At 40.8% G+C, this 17275-nt stretch overlaps 1 protein-coding gene across 1 annotated transcript in view; it reads right to left on the minus strand.

The window, feature by feature from the left end:
• Nucleotides 1-17275, minus strand: part of trpc5a (transient receptor potential cation channel, subfamily C, member 5a) — a 207613-nt gene that overhangs the window by 70061 nt on the left and 120277 nt on the right. The window contains exon 8 of the mRNA XM_026163141.1: nucleotides 16576-16782. Within this exon, the coding sequence (XP_026018926.1) occupies nucleotides 16576-16782 (207 nt within the window). The remainder of the gene's footprint in view (nucleotides 1-16575; nucleotides 16783-17275) is intronic.

Consider the following 17275-nt stretch of genomic DNA (forward strand, 5'->3'; position numbering starts at 1 on the left):
CGCTCTCATTTCTCTGCAGCAGCAAAAGAAGAAAGTGAATAATTTGGGCTGTTATGGAAAGCCTCCGAGCTTTCCCTCTCTCCCTCACTGTGTCAGCAGTGTTGGATGGATTAAAGCACACACGCACACACAGAAAGATGCCAAGAACCACGGTGAAGAAAAACTGATGTAAGGTGCATCATTCACAGCAGCCACTTCACTTCTTCCTCTGGCTCCATCCCATCTTCCCATCATCTCCATCAATCTTTTCTTTTCTTCTCTTTTGTTTCTGTTCTTCCTGTAATTGATCTTTCCTCTCCAGGTTATGCCTTTCTGCCATTCCTCTGTTCTTGTAACTGCTAACTGCACAAGCAATTATCAAAGCTATATAAATGAACAAATAAGTGAAGTTCTGATGAACGAACCAAAGACCAATCAATTACAGGTATAATTATTCGACACCAGCAGCAGCAGCAGCACTTTGTCTCAATTTAAACTACTGCGACAGGTTTTGATTTATCATAATTCTTAGATTATTCTCATTATTCATTCTTAATCACAGCTGATTCAATTTTTCTACCTATTAAATTAGCACAAACGCTCAGCAGCAATGTTCACTACCTCTAAACAAATGACATAAAAGTTCACAAAAACAAAGTTTAGTTTATCCAGTCGAAGTTGAACACGGTTGAAAATGTGTCCCCATAAAACCACCATTAATTCATAATTCATCAATAATGCCAGTAACTCTAACTCAGATCACTCACGTGCTAGTCGTGTGTGGCAAAGGGGAGGGAGGTTTAACCAAGATGGGTTTGTGGTCAAACTTCGCCTCAGGGTGACCCTCACTCCTGACCTAAGCAATGTAAGGTCTCTCCCTCCTTATGGGGACGACGCTACCGTTAAAATATCTGGGTTTGGTGTTTCCAGCGTGATATTAGAGGACATCCAGTATTACTTGAAGCAATTTTTACAGTATTTTTTTATTGTGGTAAGTAAACAATTTGCATTTCAATAGAGGAAAAAAAGGCTTCTTCAATGTTGCTAAACAGCTATTTATTCTCAGGGATATGGTCTTAATATTCATCAATAAATCAACAATTAATAGTTGCTATATATTAACAATAATGTTACAAAGACAATACTGAGCGTGAGCCAAGACTGGGACCTTCTCAGATTAGGATCAAACAACAATGGGATAAAAATCAGGTTAGTATCTGACAGGAAGTGCAAGGTACTACACCATCAGAGCCTGCAGTATGTATGTGTTTGTGTGTAGACTTAAAAGGAGGTCAGTGGTTTAACCAGGGAGGTCCAATCAATACAAGCACGTTTCTTTATGTGCGTTTCTATACGTGGTTGTGTGTAAACATGTGTCTGTTGGTCTTGTCCCTACTGCCAGCGATCCATGTACACAGACTTCCCCTTTAAATGGCAGCCTTAATTATTAAAGGTGTTTGAAGTGGATGCTTTTAAAGGTTTAGTACGTATAATCTCAGCATGAATAATACAGTGTGGCGTAAATACAGAGATGTGCTCAGATTTTCACTGACTTTCACCATATTTTTTTTTGTTATAAAAACAGACAAAAGGAAAGTCTGCACAAACCTGGATGAGAATCTACTGGATTAAAAACAATGACAGCTGAAATCATTAACTTAAGTATAAACAAACTAATATTTACCCAGTCATTACACAACACACAATTGAAATATCTAATCTCCCCATTACATTAAATATATGTCCAGCAAAACCTGGTTAGTGACAGTTTATGAACTCACTGTAATGTAAACAGGGAGTCTCTTTTACGTGAATAACGCTGCGTATTTCTCACGGAGTTGTATCGTGAAAATGTGTTGTGAATCAGTGGCTCTCACCCACCATCAAGGGAGATCGTAGCCACCATTATAGTGTGAGTAAGGTCAGGTTAGCCAAGCAGCTTCTAGGCATTCAGGCACAAACTGTACAAAGATCTGAAAGAGGAGGCCTGAAGAGTAAAGCCAGCATAGAAGTGGATTCCAGCTATTAACCCTTAGCTATTGCTGATATAGACTCTTTTTGGACCAGGAGTCTATGTGAAGATGGCAAAAGGTAGAATAAACACTTTCCTGCTGAGTTTATGGTCATAAACACTCATTTGGGTCGTACCTGATAAAACATTGTAAACTATTTATTGCACTTTTTGGTCATTCTAAGCACTAGCCTTTGAATGTTCTCAATAATCCTCCTTCCTAAAGACACCTGATTGACAAGTCATTGGCCAATTAGCTTCACAGTCAGAGCCACCTCTCGATGTCACATTCAAAACACTAATCTGGAGACTTCAAAGTGGGAATTCAGAAATCAGTGGGTGATGTCATGGTAGTTATATCCTTGTATATTATGGTATCAGTCAATTTTTAAGCTAAGATTAGTTAACCCGCGGAGTTAAAAGTAGCTGGCAGGTAATAGTGACTTTTTTCTGGCTAATCACACTAGTTTCTTTGGCTTACTTAATTTTTTTCAACCAAGTTATCACACTACACTGTATTCGAAACGAGACACTCAAATATGGGTGAGATATTATTTTAAATACATTGCATTGGCCCTATCTTTGGAGTTAGGCCTAAGAAATGGGATCAATACATTTGTTCTGGCCTAACAAATGGGCCAGAACATCTGTGCTTTTCTAACAAGTATAAATGGTTAGTTCTCACTGACTTGATCTTTTTTTTTTTTATCCGTCTTCTTTTTGATTCTTCACCTTTTACAAGCCTATTCTTATGATTGTTTTGTGATTTTCTGATTTCTTTATTTTGAGCTGGGGGATAAAATAAAAACCTATTTTCCAAACCGCACACCTATTGCTGTTTGTTCTTTCACTGCTGGCTCCCTCAATAACGAAACAATCGTACAAGGAGCTTGGCAACAACCAACACTATCATCTGTTAATAAAACGAATTTGTTGTTGTGGTCGATTTTGTATTTTCCTTATTTTATTATTGGACATGTAGTACTCAAAGCTTCTTCTGCAAGTAAACTGTTTTCTCTCTTTAAATCCCAGCGACTGGGACTATCACCACTATAGCTGGTACCACACATGCACTGCAGACTGGAACATTTGTAGACATTACTCGATGGAGGTGCATGTGACAAAGCACATTTCTGATGCATTCTAGGCAAATATTACCAGTACAAAGTCCGCTTGATGTCCGATTGAGCAGATTTTCACAGATTTGAGAACACCAGTAACAGTAATAGATGAATTTAAACTCCTTATGTATTCTGCCTCCCACACAGCCTCTTGATCTGCATTTCCTAAATATCGGAGGGAGGGGGGCGGGGCGCACACCCCCAGAATCCCACCTGTAATCTGCGCCTATGCCCATCTGCCTTTCTAGTTTGTTAAACTTTTAATCCTACTTTTTTTCCCCTCTCTTTGCACCTCTACATTCATTCCATCTCCTCACACCCTCTTTACTCGACCCTCCTCTGTTTTGCCTCTCTTCTTCCAGCCGTTCACACTTTTTTTCCCTCATTTATCAGCAGCTACCCGCCATGCTTTGCAAAGGTGTTGTGAAGGGTATCCGCCACTTTCCTACACCTCTCTGCCAGCCAGCTGGACACAGTTCATTAAGTCCCAGGTGTCAAACAGCCAATCTGAGAATTTATTTGACATTTAAATGCCCTCAGCATGAGGTAGCCTGTGGCAAGCCTGTGTGTGTGTCTGTGCGTGCGTATGTGCACAATTTACCCATTAAGTTGGAACCAGTGAGTTGAAACCCAGCGTTACATTGCTGTTACGCAACTCCTCACACTTCAAAACTTAATGCACTCCTGTCTCCCCCACCCACCCCCATCTCCTTGTCTCCTTCTGTTCGCTTTATCAGAAGAAAGGTTGGAAGTTCGATCAATAACCACGACCACGTCTACAGGGAGAAGACAGGACAGAAGACAAAGGAGGAGGAAAAGGCATGATGCGCAGAGGACAAGGAATAGAGAGGTGTGGAAAGCGGCGATGAGTACAGGAGCTGAGAGATAGGCAACAGAGAAGCAAAGATGATAAAGAGAATGAAAGGAAATGAGAGAAAAATGATAGACAATAAGAAAAGAGGAGAAAGTGGAGAAAAATTCAAGGGTACAACAGAAACAAGACAAAAAAGAAAAAGGAGAAAAAGTAAAGAAAGGAGGAGAAGCAGGAAAAGCAGGAGAGACAAGAACAATAAACCGGAAAGGAGATAAAAGGAGGCAAAGAAGAAGGGGTGAAAATGAAAGCGGAAAACAAACAGAAGAGAAGAGAGCATAAGGAAAAGAAATGAGGAGTAAACCACTAAAAAGAGAGGTGATGAGAGAGGTTGGAGAAGTGGAAAATGGAAGAAAAGGGTGCAGAAACAAAGATGAGAAGAAAGAGAAAGGGGAAAACAAAGGGAAAAGGGAGAAGGAAACAAGAGAGAAGTCAAAAGGAAAGGGAAAATGTGAAGGAAGAGGGGGGAGAAAATGAGAGAGAGTGGAGACAGAACAGATGGAACGACAGAGGTGATAAAGTCAAGAGAAGACAAAATAGCAAAAAAAAGAACATAAAGCAAAAAAGAAGAAGAGGGGATATGTGCAAGGCACAGAAAATGGAGGGAAAGAAGAGGGCACAAACAGAAGGAGGAGGAGGAGTGATGAAGAGATTGGGGAGTGCAAGGAATGGAGGGCAAGTTGAATTTAGAGATGCAAGGTTAAAAAAGGCAAAACGGAGAGAGACGCAAAGAATGAGTGTGTGTGTGTGTGTGTGTGTGTGTGTGTGTGTGTGTGTGTGTGTCAGCCAGCATGTATTGATCCCAGAGAAACATGGGGAGTATATTGGAGATGTAATTTGCATTGATCTCGCTGGAGAATGCTGACGAGGGTGTGCTCGTGCTCTCACGCTCTGGGACAAACGTGCACACACTTGCCGTACACCTCAACCCCGTTACACAGACAGGCTGTCGTGGTCGCTAGACTGCTGTCAGGTGTTAAAAGCCCCTCCCACCAAACAACACTGCAACTGATTGTTATTTCAGAGCGTGCATCGTGAAGCTCGGTTTAGACTCAACAGGTCAATGAGAGGTTGTGCTTTATGCACAGTGGAGCGGTGGATTCGACGCCGCCTCTGCGATGTTCTACACGAGCTGTTTGTGATTAGGCCGTGTTTGTGCTTCCATTGTCTTTGTGGTGCAGACGCGTTTATGCGATTGGAGATGCGACCCTTCTAACCGAACCGGCAAGCACATTACCCAATCGGGAGAGCCGATGAATGCCCGCAGTTAATGTACACAACATACATGGGCATGTAATGACTCTTCCCTTTCATTTAAACAGAGGCATCAAAGTAACTGCCTAAACACATCACCATGATGGCTGGTGATTAGACAGACCTGCTTTTAGAAAGACTTTAGTTTAGCTGCCTGAGAAGAGCAGACTGTTAGCTGTGCTATTTGCACATGTCTATGGTAGCTGCCATCTTCATGCTGCTGCTGAATAAGAGATGACCACTGTGCAGTCACTGCGTGCAAAACACAACCACACTGTCTTTGAAATCCTTGTACTGAAGCTTCCTTATTTAAACACTTTGTCATGTTTTGACAAATGTGAATGACTTTTTCGCTGTTTTTGGATTACACACTGAGTGACCTCTGAAATACTTCTAGCCTGCATTAAGGTGGCCCTAATTTACTACCTCCAAATATCTCATAACTATACTAAAGTAGATTTGCATGATTCACAACCAATTTGAAATGGGAGGAAGACCATAAACTTTGGACTTTTAACTATTTTCTAGCTTTGCTAGATTCATACCACACCAAAATAACTGAGTAATAGAAAAACAACAAAATGACAGAAAAGTTCAGTTTTTACACTTTTTGTTATCAGTAAGAAACTAAAATGGAATGTGCATGAATAAAATCTTCTGTTTCATTATTATAAGACAGTTTGTGCACTGAGCTGCCAGGACCTTTTCTTTTCTTTCTTAAAACATAAGTCCAAAGAGTCGTGCTGACAGATTTCCAACATTTACCACAGCAGCATTTCTTCATTGTGTGGAAAAACCGAAACATGCACTTCCCTTTCTTATATTACCATTTCTCAGGGATTAAATGTAAAGTCAAACTTCTTTACACTGACAGAAAGGTGGATTTCACTTTTCACACCTTGAGGCGACAGTTGTAATTTGGAGCTTCGTAAATTAAATTGAACAGACTTGGTCCAACCCACTTAAGATCAGAGCTGGCTATATGTGGCCAACACTGTAAAAGGACTCTGACATCCCTGCTTTAAGGCCTTTAAGGTGATATTGCTCCTTGCAAATAAGAAGTATTGAACCGCAGGGTTGTGATATCTATTTTTAGTGACATCATAGAGATCCAAGAGTAGAAAAAAAAAAGACTGTCCAAAGTGGAGTGTTGAGAGTCATCTACAACCTGAACTTTTGGCTCACAGCAATTATCTGTACATATGTTAAGCAGCTTTAGTAAGAGTATCCACCACTGTAAAGGTTTAAATTTGCCAGTAAATAACAGATTATGTCCACATCAAAGTGTTTTTTTATTTTTATCTCTCTGATGTCACACATTTGGTTCCACCTCCATTGTGAACCACGACATTGTGGCTTAATTTCAAAGCCTTACTACAGATGTACATGTGATTCACATTTATTTTTCCAATTAAAATGAATTTTTCCAACATCAAATGCAGCTTCATTCTTAATAAGCTTTCTTAAAACACATTCCTACAGACCTAATCTGTGATCGATGTCATGCCCACTTTATTATTTCTACAGTCATTTTGCAATTTTCTGTCTTTTTTCTCATTATTGCACTGATTTCTCAACTTTACCTTCATTTTATCTCCTTTCTTGCCTTACTGGGCGTCCCATATGTTCTCCTACTTTATCTATCAAACAATTTCATAAATACTGTTTTAAAAACTGCTGTATAAACAATATGATTACTTAATGAATACAAACATGAGTATGAGCTTGCAGATGTATGTGAGTCTTTGCAAACACAGTATGATTCAGGGACAATAAAAGCGTGTGCAGGGCTACGTTTTGTATCACAAACACGCACACAGAGTCACAGCATTATATAATTTGCTCTAAAAGCCTGGTGTTGGTGGAACAGTGTGGCAGCACTTAGTGTGCGACACCGTGACCTCTGTCATGCAGAACGTACACACCGACACATGCATAAGCAACATAAACACACACACAAACCATAGATGGTGAATACAGGAAGAAGGCTTGGAGCTAAGAGGAGGTTAGCCACAGAGAGAAACAGACTAAGAGAAAGAGATGAAAAGAAAACACAATGAGAGAGCGAGCGACTGAGGGAGGTCTGGAGCAAACCGATGTGGCAAGAATAAAAGTGATGAAAGGAAAGATGCAAGAGATGAACGTAAAGGAAGATGAAGATTGTAAGATCAGGTAAGACAGAAAGAAAGAGGATGTCACCTCCCTTACTCTTGCTGTCAGAGAGAGGGGAGGAGAGCGAGAAGGCGGGAACGAGGTTGCAGTATGTGGCAAGCTTATGTAAGTGTACTGACGGCGTTCATCACCCGTCTCCTGAGAGTGCCACAGATGCATGTGTGCACGAAAGAAGAGAGAGGAAAAAACCAAACCCACACCCGTGCGCTCGCGTGCACTCAAATAAACACCTGCGTGCTCTCGCTCGCCAGTGCACCCATAGGCAAGTGCACACATGCACAAAGGGCGCCTGGAGAGGCTAATGTGGCATCTGTTTGTTTGTCAACATCTGTTGTTGTCATGGTGTCCAGGGGCCACTGTTCCTGTCTGCAGCCTTTCTAACCACATGTCCCTGCCGTCTTTCATAACGTGCTCAAAGCTAGGGGCAAATTTAAATTGATAAACTTTCCAAGATTCTTAAGAAAAAAAAGCACTAAAAAACTTTTGAGTTATAAAGCTGGAAATGACCCAAATTCAGACATTAGGTGGTTTTCCCCTGAAGGACTTCCTTCATAGCTGTTCTAATGGAGAAAGCAGTATCTGCTCTGGGTTTCGTACTTCTGAGCGCACCAGCATTGACACACTTACATTCAGAGGTGCTGATAACAAGAAGCACCATTTTTAAATAACTCGGCCGCTTACAGCAGGAGCCAGATGAAGAACAGCATGACAAAAGTGAAAGTCACCAATGGATAAATGAGGCGCTGCCAGAGATTTTATATCAGAAAAAGATGGTGAACGAGGGAGAGTAGAAGGTGGAAGACGAATGAAGAGAGCGGGAGTAGTGGGAGATGAAACAAGGGAGTGAATTAGATAAATGAAGCAGTGTAAACAGGTGTTGCTTGTGACTCAGTCTGCTGTAATGCATGTTTGTCATGGCTGCCACACACTCAGAAAGAAGGGATGGAGACAGCGTAGAGGTAACCTGGTGAGTACTCGTCTGCAAAGGCCCGCATGTAAAAACATCATTACTTAGCTTAACTTTTGAAGACTTCCATCACGTTGTCTGAAGGAATCCATCAGTGCCATGAAAAAATGTCCAATTATGAAAAAACAGCTGTTAGCACAGTTAATAACACTGACTATGATTTAAATCACATCCATCCAGTTTTTCAAGTGGCATCATCCAGGATTCTATGGTCTCCCCAATTATTTTTACTGCTTACAGGTTAGGTGAAATGATTGAAAACATCCATCCTCTTCCACTTATCCAATTTAGGGTTGCAGAGGGACAAGTTCACTGTACTTAAATGGTCTCCACAGTCACCAGATCGTCATCCATTAGAGCACCTTTGGGATGTGGTGGGACAGCAGAGTCATATCAGCCAACAAATCTGCAACAATTGTGTGATGCTTTGGGGTGAATATGGACCAAAATCTCTGAGGAGTGTTTCCAGGACCTTGTTGAATTTCTGCCATGAAGAATTAAGGCAGTTCTGAAGGCAAAAAGTAGGTCAAACCTGCCACTAGCAAAGTAACTAATGAAATGGCTGGTGAGCATACTTATGAAGTATTATGGAAACAATCAACACTGACACTAACTATGTATTTACTAATATAGAAACCGTACTCTTTCTTCCCATTTCATTTAGACTTGCCTTAAGTCCTCATTTTATTAACCAATCACGACATTCTGCCCTGGTTTCCAGACCTAGATATTTCCCCACTTTCTTAACATCTCTCAGACAAAAATTCAAAAACACATTTTTGTTAATATCGTTTTCTCTTTCTCCTAAATTCTGTTAACTTCCTCACTCCATTTTTCTCTTTCCTTCGCTTCCAATTTTCCTCCCGCCTTCTTCTGTCTCTCACTTTATACCAAATTCGAGAAAAGCCTGATCTTTGCTAACAACTGTCTCTTCTCACTTGCATGCCGTCCTCCTGCTCCTCCGTCCATCTTCCACTTTCTTTCTTCTTCTTCTTCTTCTTTCTTTCAGATCACTCACTTTTATTGGTACGAACACTTATGTGTGACAATACTGACGGGATTCCCATTTGTCAGGGCATCTGTAGTCTGCAGACTTTCAGAGTTTTTCATACTGCCACATTCTTGTTGTGTCAACATACACAAACACAAAAACACACGTGCTTGGATTTCGGTAAGTTGAAGAAAGAAAAAAAACAGAGTGCCTATGACTACACTACAAGAGGAACTCCAAGAACTTTAGTATAATATAAACAGTAAAAGGGAAACATTTTGTATGTGGTTTAAATTTCTTATAGCTGATCTGTAGCTAGCAGATCACGTGAAAATTTAAGTTCTTATCAGTCCTAAATCTGCCCTATAACAGACTCAATACACTGTCCTAATTAATAAAGGTCTAAAAGCCAAATCCTATGCTCGGTGATGGACGCAAACTGTCCAGGCTGTACCCTGTCTCCCACCCTAAGACAGCTCGGTCACTTTCCAGCTCTACTTTGCTCCAAATCAAATATTAGACATGCCAGGATTCCTAGTGAAGCCAGAACCTGCTAACGCTTGCTTTTAATGGACACAGACTGCTAAAACATTGCCATTCACACCAGTTACTCTGGTGTGCCCCCAAGGGCTTCAGATGACCGCTCGTGTTCAGCTTGTTGCTGCTACTGTGACTTGTGCTAAAAGCTTTAACATCCCAGTACACCAGTGTGTTTCAAGGGTATATATGTACAGAGTAGTTGAGCACTAATGATGTAATTCCCTATATTTAAGACTGTCCACTTGTGATCTGATCAACCATAATGTATGTTAAAACCAAATGTCAACGCAATAAATGGACTCAAATCCATCAAAGTTTCAGCCTTACTGTAGAGAAACTTGGAAGCAACCTACTTTTCCACCAATACCAATACAACAACAGCAGCTGCAGGAATGGAAACAAACCGTTGTAGTGTCTGACTCCAAACATTTCCAATTCAAACTCCCTCCAGAGATGAAAGTCTTTCTATCCTGTTCTTCATTCTCTAACTGAAAGCGCACGAGCTGGGTCTTCAGCTGAGCATTCAACTTAGTGCAGACTCCAGGGAGAGAGGATCAACCTGGGGCAGTGTTCCTGGATTTTCTTCCTGTACACCACTTAACACGCCAAGAGTAGATAACAGGTGGTTGTTGTTCTCCACCACCAGAGAAACAGAGTGACCCCGATTTTGGCACAGCTGTCACACCACCAGCTGTCAGATACAGAGATTTTAACATGAAACGTGTGATGTTAAGGAAACAGTAGTTCGTTGCAATATAGTTGTTGCTTATTTTAAACAGGTACTGCTTGATTTGAATAATTCAGTCAGTATTATATTACGTGATAACTATGCTATGTTTGTGTTTACCAAAAGACATAAATAAGACAAGATAATGTAATTTACTGTAGTAAGATCAAAATCAAAAGAGTTGTGTTTAACCCTTACATCCATTCATCATGCAGTAATTTTGGACTTTCAATTTCTTTGAACCGTTTTTGGATTTTCTCCAATCCGTGCATGGTCAGAAGTATTGGTTAAATGTTTGCTTGCACCTTGAGCCTGATGCTACCACCGCAATGCTTAACAATTAGTGCAGTGGTTTACGATGGAAAGGTTAACCTTTACTTCTCCAAATATACCTCCTCTTACTGAAGGCAGATAACTCAATCTTTGGCCGTGTCTCAAATCAGGGGCTGCATCCTTCAGAGGCCTGAAGGATGTATTATTACCCACTTAAAGGACATGCATATCTCAGCTGGCATCTCTTTTGACCCAGCCATGAACTGTCTGCCTCAGTCGCAGCCTTTTGAAGACATGCATATTTTCTGCAGCAGCTCCACTTCATCTTTTTCTCAGCAAACCCTTCTCGTCCTGTTCATCTCCTTTTGCTTCTCATCCATTTCAGAATGTCTTATTAAGCACTGACAATTCTCTCTCTTCCTCCTTCCCTCTCAGTTGCATTACTTCTTACATCTTCTCACTCGCACTCTTCCATTCCTCCCTCTCTCCCCTCAGTCTACATCTGAAGATGTCTTATTTTAAGAGCCGAGTGTCACTCGCACAGTCTCCAGAATGCCATGGGATGTTTTGAAAAATACGACTTTCTGCTTTCTGTAAGAGTCTCGCTCAAAGGACTACTCTGCCAGCGCTGCAGCCAATTATACCTCCCAGCAAGGTGTAGTAGGTGTCAGCCCACTCCAGCACCAGCAAACAGCAGGAAGGCAGACCGTTAGTCAGTTTCCTCTGATTTAATGTGAGTTGCACTGCATGGAAGCATGACAGATTTTTTTTTTTTAAATTAGTGTATTATTGTCACAAGTGGAAACTGATGAACAGTGAACATGTTTCAATTGTGCAAACTGCCCATAAAGCTAGCTCCCATAATGTATTTACTTAGCTAAATCCCCACTGTGTATCAAAAGCTGTATTAAGTAGCGACATTTCTATTTCTTCTTAATGAGGCTTCCACTGCCTCATTAAACAAAAACAGTCATTTTGGGTTTTCCTTGATTCATCGACAAAGTATAAAAATTAAAATAGTTATGATGCTTTTTTTTCTCCACGTTTCCATTTTGAATTAAATGGGGTTTTTTCAGTTTAATTTCAATTGGTTTCCCGAGTGAGCTTTTAGGTTTTATTATTTAAACTCTTGAAATTGCTGTCGTTCAGTATTTAAACTAGTACAATTACCATATAGCTCCACTATGGCTACAAGAAATATTAAAAGCCTACACCAGGCTTTACTTGTACTAAGCGAGTGTAATAATGTTATAAAGCTAGATGCAAATGATTCATGCTTGTCTGATTTGTTTGATAAGTATGCAGTCCCATTGATCCAACTATGTTTGTTTGCAACAAACAGACTCAGACAGTTCCTCCCAAAAGCCATCAAATACATTTATGTCCCCTGTCAGACAAACAGAAAAGCCCTTAGAAATTACCGCCATGATCACAGCACTTATTGTCTGCGTTTGAAAAAATGTTAAAAACAAATTCAAGACACATTCAGTATTGGCTGATAGAGTCATACCAAAAAGAAAGTAGTCACAGAGCTCTATGCAGAGTCGAAGCATAGACTCGCATAGCATAGAAGTTGTTTTAGCTGCACAATGGATTCTCTAAAGCTTTTTTTTTATGGCTCCATCAATTTATATGATAATTTCTTAGCAGGCTTGCATTATATTATCTCCTCTGTCACTAATACACAAGGACAACTAAGCAGTTTTCATCTCTTCCCTATGTCCCATTCACATCAGTGTTTTTCCACTATAACTACTCAGGAAAGACACCCTCCATAACTCCAACTCCCCTTCACGTTCTCTCTTTACTTCACTTCTTCCCACCATACCAGAGACATAAAGTGCCCTCCTAAATCTCCATGTCACCACGCCTGCCAAGGCAAAATAGCTCCTGCCTCCATCCTCTTAAATCCTTTGCCCTGGAAAAGCACTTCAAGCCCCCCACTCATCTTCTCTTTTTTAATATCCCCCATTCCCGTTAATCTTTTGCTGCACCAACACACCTTCAAAGGTGAAAAAGTCATTCACTTTTCCTGCTCTCCATGTCTATTTATACCTCAAACTACTACTACAACACTTGAAAAGCCTACACACATCTGTCATCCAAAAGTGGGCACACCAACTTTGTTTTCTGTCTGGGGATTGAACCCCAGTCTTTTTGTCTTTTTTGGTGTGGTTTTGAGTGGTACCAAGTACCAAAAGCAGCATAAATAAACATATAGTGCTCAAACACTTCCTCAACACCTTTCTTTACAGATTTGAATCACAAGTTTGCCTGTTTCAGCAAGTTTGTTTGTAGTGGGTTATCATTAGCATAGTCAGCATAATGACTGATACAAAGGTAGCATTCAAATTTTAAATATGCATATAACAAGTACAAGAACATTAGTAAGCAATCACAAAGTTTAAAAAAAATCTTATTCAGCTAATGTTTAATGTATCATTCAGCATGCTTTATTAGCATGTCAGCTGCAGGGTAGCATACACCATTGTTAGGCATGTTAGCCTATTAGCATGTCATATATGCATATTAAAAGTTTCACTTACAAGTTAGCATGTACAAATGATTCCGACATGATATCACATAAAACTATTAAACAGTATAATGGTTACCATGTTTAGCATGAAAACTGTCACTTTATTGTGGATATTGCAAACTTCACTAGATGTTCAGATGTTCAGCTCTGCTTGCAGGAATGTCTATAACCTTTAACTGTAAGACAGTTTTGAACATTTTGAAGATTACTTTAGGGTATGATTTTTTTCTGTGCTTTTAAATTTTCTCTACATTAAACAACACAAAAGCGTTTAATGTTTAATTAGTAGGGCTTGTGCTAAAGATTAAAGCAGAAAATTCTGATTTGGTGCATACTCCTTAAAGCTTCTCACCTTAACCTGTTTGATCTTCCTTCCCCAGGGAGGGAGAAATGCCATCCCTCTGTCTGGCACTCAGCGTGTCTATAGCCTCTCTTCAGATCTTTACCTTTGTCACCCCTTGCACTCAAGAGAGATAAAGCATTTCATTTTCCTGCTCTTACGTCTCCCCCAGTCCATCTACGTATCTTCCTTGATACCCCTCCTCTCCTCCCCTTGCTCTGGCCTTTCACTTCTGCTTTCATCTGTCTGGCAGTATCCCTCTGTTCCAGAAAGTTAGAAAGTGTAGGAAACAGACATGTGGATGGACGGGAAGAGACACAGACTGCCTTGGGGTTTTCCAAAACTCTGTTTTGTTCTCTAACTCTATCCCATCAAATCTCCATCTCTTTCTCGCTCATGCACTCGTTTGATCCCTCTAGCTCTCCATTTTTTCACCTCACTTTCTGTCCCATTAAATCTCTCATTCGTTTGCTGGCTTTGTATCTGCTCACTCTTGTTCCAGCTCATTATCTCACTTTCCCTCCCTGTCCCTTTCATCCTCCCTCTTTTATTTAACCCTGCACCTCAACCGCTCACCAGCCTTCACCCTCTGTTCCTCCCTAGATTTTTGCTTCTACAGTGTACATCGGCTAGCATCCTCATCTCCTTTGACAAACCCCTATATAGTGAACTATTAGGTCCACCAATTCCTCAACAACATTACAGGAGGTGTTCTATTTTGTTTGTTTTTTTAAAAACAGAGCAGGAGTCGCAAGTTTGATTCCCACTCGGTATCCAGTAATGGTCCTGACTAGACCCCCTGCCCCATGCTAAAACTAAGCCCTGGAATGGCGCAGCTACATCTGCAGCCTGTCCGCAGCTTGGACACAAACATTTCACTACATGTTATACTGAGTATGTGACAAACAAAATTTTAATTTAATATATTTATATAAAACCTACTGATCTCATTAAATACATTAGAATGGGCATCATATGCATAGAAATACACTAATAGTTTAACTTAGAAACCTTCAATTATGAATGTGACTAAGATTGGAGAGTTTTCATCTGGCAAAGACCAATATAAATGTAGAATGTTTTGTGCTGGTGTGTGGGTTTATAAAGCATAGTGTATGTGGTCAAACCCCGCTGCATGTTAAAGGTGCTACAATCATTGAGAATAACTGAATATGACACTAGACCACCAGCATCTTAGACCAAAACAAGCTGATTGGACACAGCTCCCAGCCAACAACAACAAAAGAACCCATGAACAACCACTGAACCGCTCCAGGTTTGTAAAATGACTATGACACTGTCAGCTTCTCTCTTTGCTTTTAATGGAGACAGATTTTTTTGCCAGGCCTTCTGACATCTAAGATTAAAGTTATCTTAATCCCTCTCTCCTCTGCTCTGCTTTCTTATTTTCACTTGTCTTACTCCACTTATATACACACACAAAGTGAAATACAGGGAGTGCAGAATTATTAGGCAAATGAGTATTTTGTCCACATCATCCTCTTCATGCATGTTGTCTTACTCCAAGCTGTATCAACACCCTATATCAGGTGTGCATAATTATTAGGCAACGTCCTTTCCTTTGGCAAAATGGGTCAAAAGAAGGACTTGACGGGCTCAGAAAAGTCAAAAATAGTGAGATATCTTGCAGAGGGATGCAGCAGTCTCAAAATTGCAAAGCTTCTGAAGCGTGATCTTCGAACAATCAAGCGTTTCATTCAAAATAGTCAACAGGGTCGCAAGAAGCGTGTGGAAAAACCAAGGCGCAAAATAACTGCCCATGAACTGAGAAAAGTCAAGCGTGCAGCTGCCAAGATGCCACTTGCCACCAGTTTGGCCATATTTCAGAGCTGCAACATCACTGGAGTGCCCAAAAGCACAAGGTGTGCAATACTCAGAGACATGGCCAAGGTAAGAAAGGCTGAAAGACGACCACCACTGAACAAGACACACAAGCTGAAACGTCAAGACTGGGCCAAGAAATATCTCAAGACTGGTTTTTCTAAGATTTTATGGACTGATGAAATGAAAGTGAGTCTTGATGGGCCAGATGGATGGGCCCGTGGCTGGATTGGTAAAGGGCAGAGAGCTCCAGTCCGACTCAGACGCCAGCAAGGTGGAGGTGGAGTACTGGTTTGGGCTGGTATCATCAAAGATGAGCTTGTGGGGCCTTTTCGGGTTGAGGATGGAGTCAAGCTCAACTCCCAGTCCTACTGCCAGTTTCTGGAAGACACCTTCTTCAAGCAGTGGTACAGGAAGAAGTCTGCATCCTTCAAGAAAACATGATTTTCATGCAGGACAATGCTCCATCACACGTGTCCAAGTACTCCACAGCGTGGCTGGCAAGAAAGGGTATAAAAGAAGAAAAACTAATGACATGGCCACCTTGTTCACCTGATCTGAACCCCATTGAGAACCTGTGGTCCATCATCAAATGTGAGGTTTACAAGGAGGGAAACAGTACACCTCTCTGAACAGTGAACTTAATTTGTGGCTCCGGACACCTTTACTTCATTATTCACAAAGCAAATCTTTGACTTTACCGTTGGGTTGTAATGTTATGTTTAACTTTAGGACCAAAGTGCTTATTCAGCCAGCTGATGGTCACTCTGCTCACATTGGGTAAAAGTATAGCAAATATGAAAAAGACATGCTACCTTGACTGTGATGGTCATATATAAAGCATCTTGGACATTCACACAGACTGTTTTATTCATAAGAAACAGAGTGATTTGATGAGGAGTGGTCTGAAAGATTCTTTAATAGGAGTTCCTATCCAAGCCGAGTCCCTACCTCTTTTTGGTGGTACTTGATGGCGAGTTTGAGCTTGGCCAGATCATGGCACTGTCTAGGGTCTAGTTCCTCACTCTGGTCGTTGTCTCTGTGGTTCAGGATGGTTTCAAGTTCTCTAGAACTCCTGGCCTGATCCAGGAGGTCCTTGGCGAAACGCTTGCACTGCTGAGACAGTTCCTCATACTCCTGACGAAACTCATTCTCCACCTGAAATAAGGGTGGAGTAAGATTAAAGCTGTAGGATTAATGGGAAACATGTGATGGCTCTTTGATTTCCTCAGTTTTAGATTTCCATCTGGTGTTGGAATAGCTTAACAGCATCACAATCTCCTTGTGGACCCCAAAAATGAAAGTATTATTTGACATAAACCATTCTGAAGTCTGCATCATAGAGACTCAGTATTGGAGAAGAAGTGTGTCTGTTCTTGTTACCCGAGAAAAGACTGCAGGGATTATAGTAAGGTATGGTGAGAGTCTTTTTGCTGTTACTTTTGAGACGATAAATACTAGAAAAAATGTGAGGCAGGGGGAGACTAGTCACTCTTGACAGCATAAGTGAAAGAAATACTTGAGGCAAATGAGTAAGAGGAAGATGATGCTGAATGCTACTCCTTCCACAGTTAATTTAACATCCCATCAAGTTTTAGGAGGTTGCTTTCCTCCAGTACATCTGTACCTTGGCTGTTTAGAAAAGTAATGG

The sequence above is a fragment of the Astatotilapia calliptera genome, chromosome 3, assembly GCF_900246225.1.
Source record: "Astatotilapia calliptera chromosome 3, fAstCal1.2, whole genome shotgun sequence".
Classification (NCBI taxonomy): Eukaryota; Metazoa; Chordata; class Actinopteri; order Cichliformes; family Cichlidae; genus Astatotilapia; species Astatotilapia calliptera.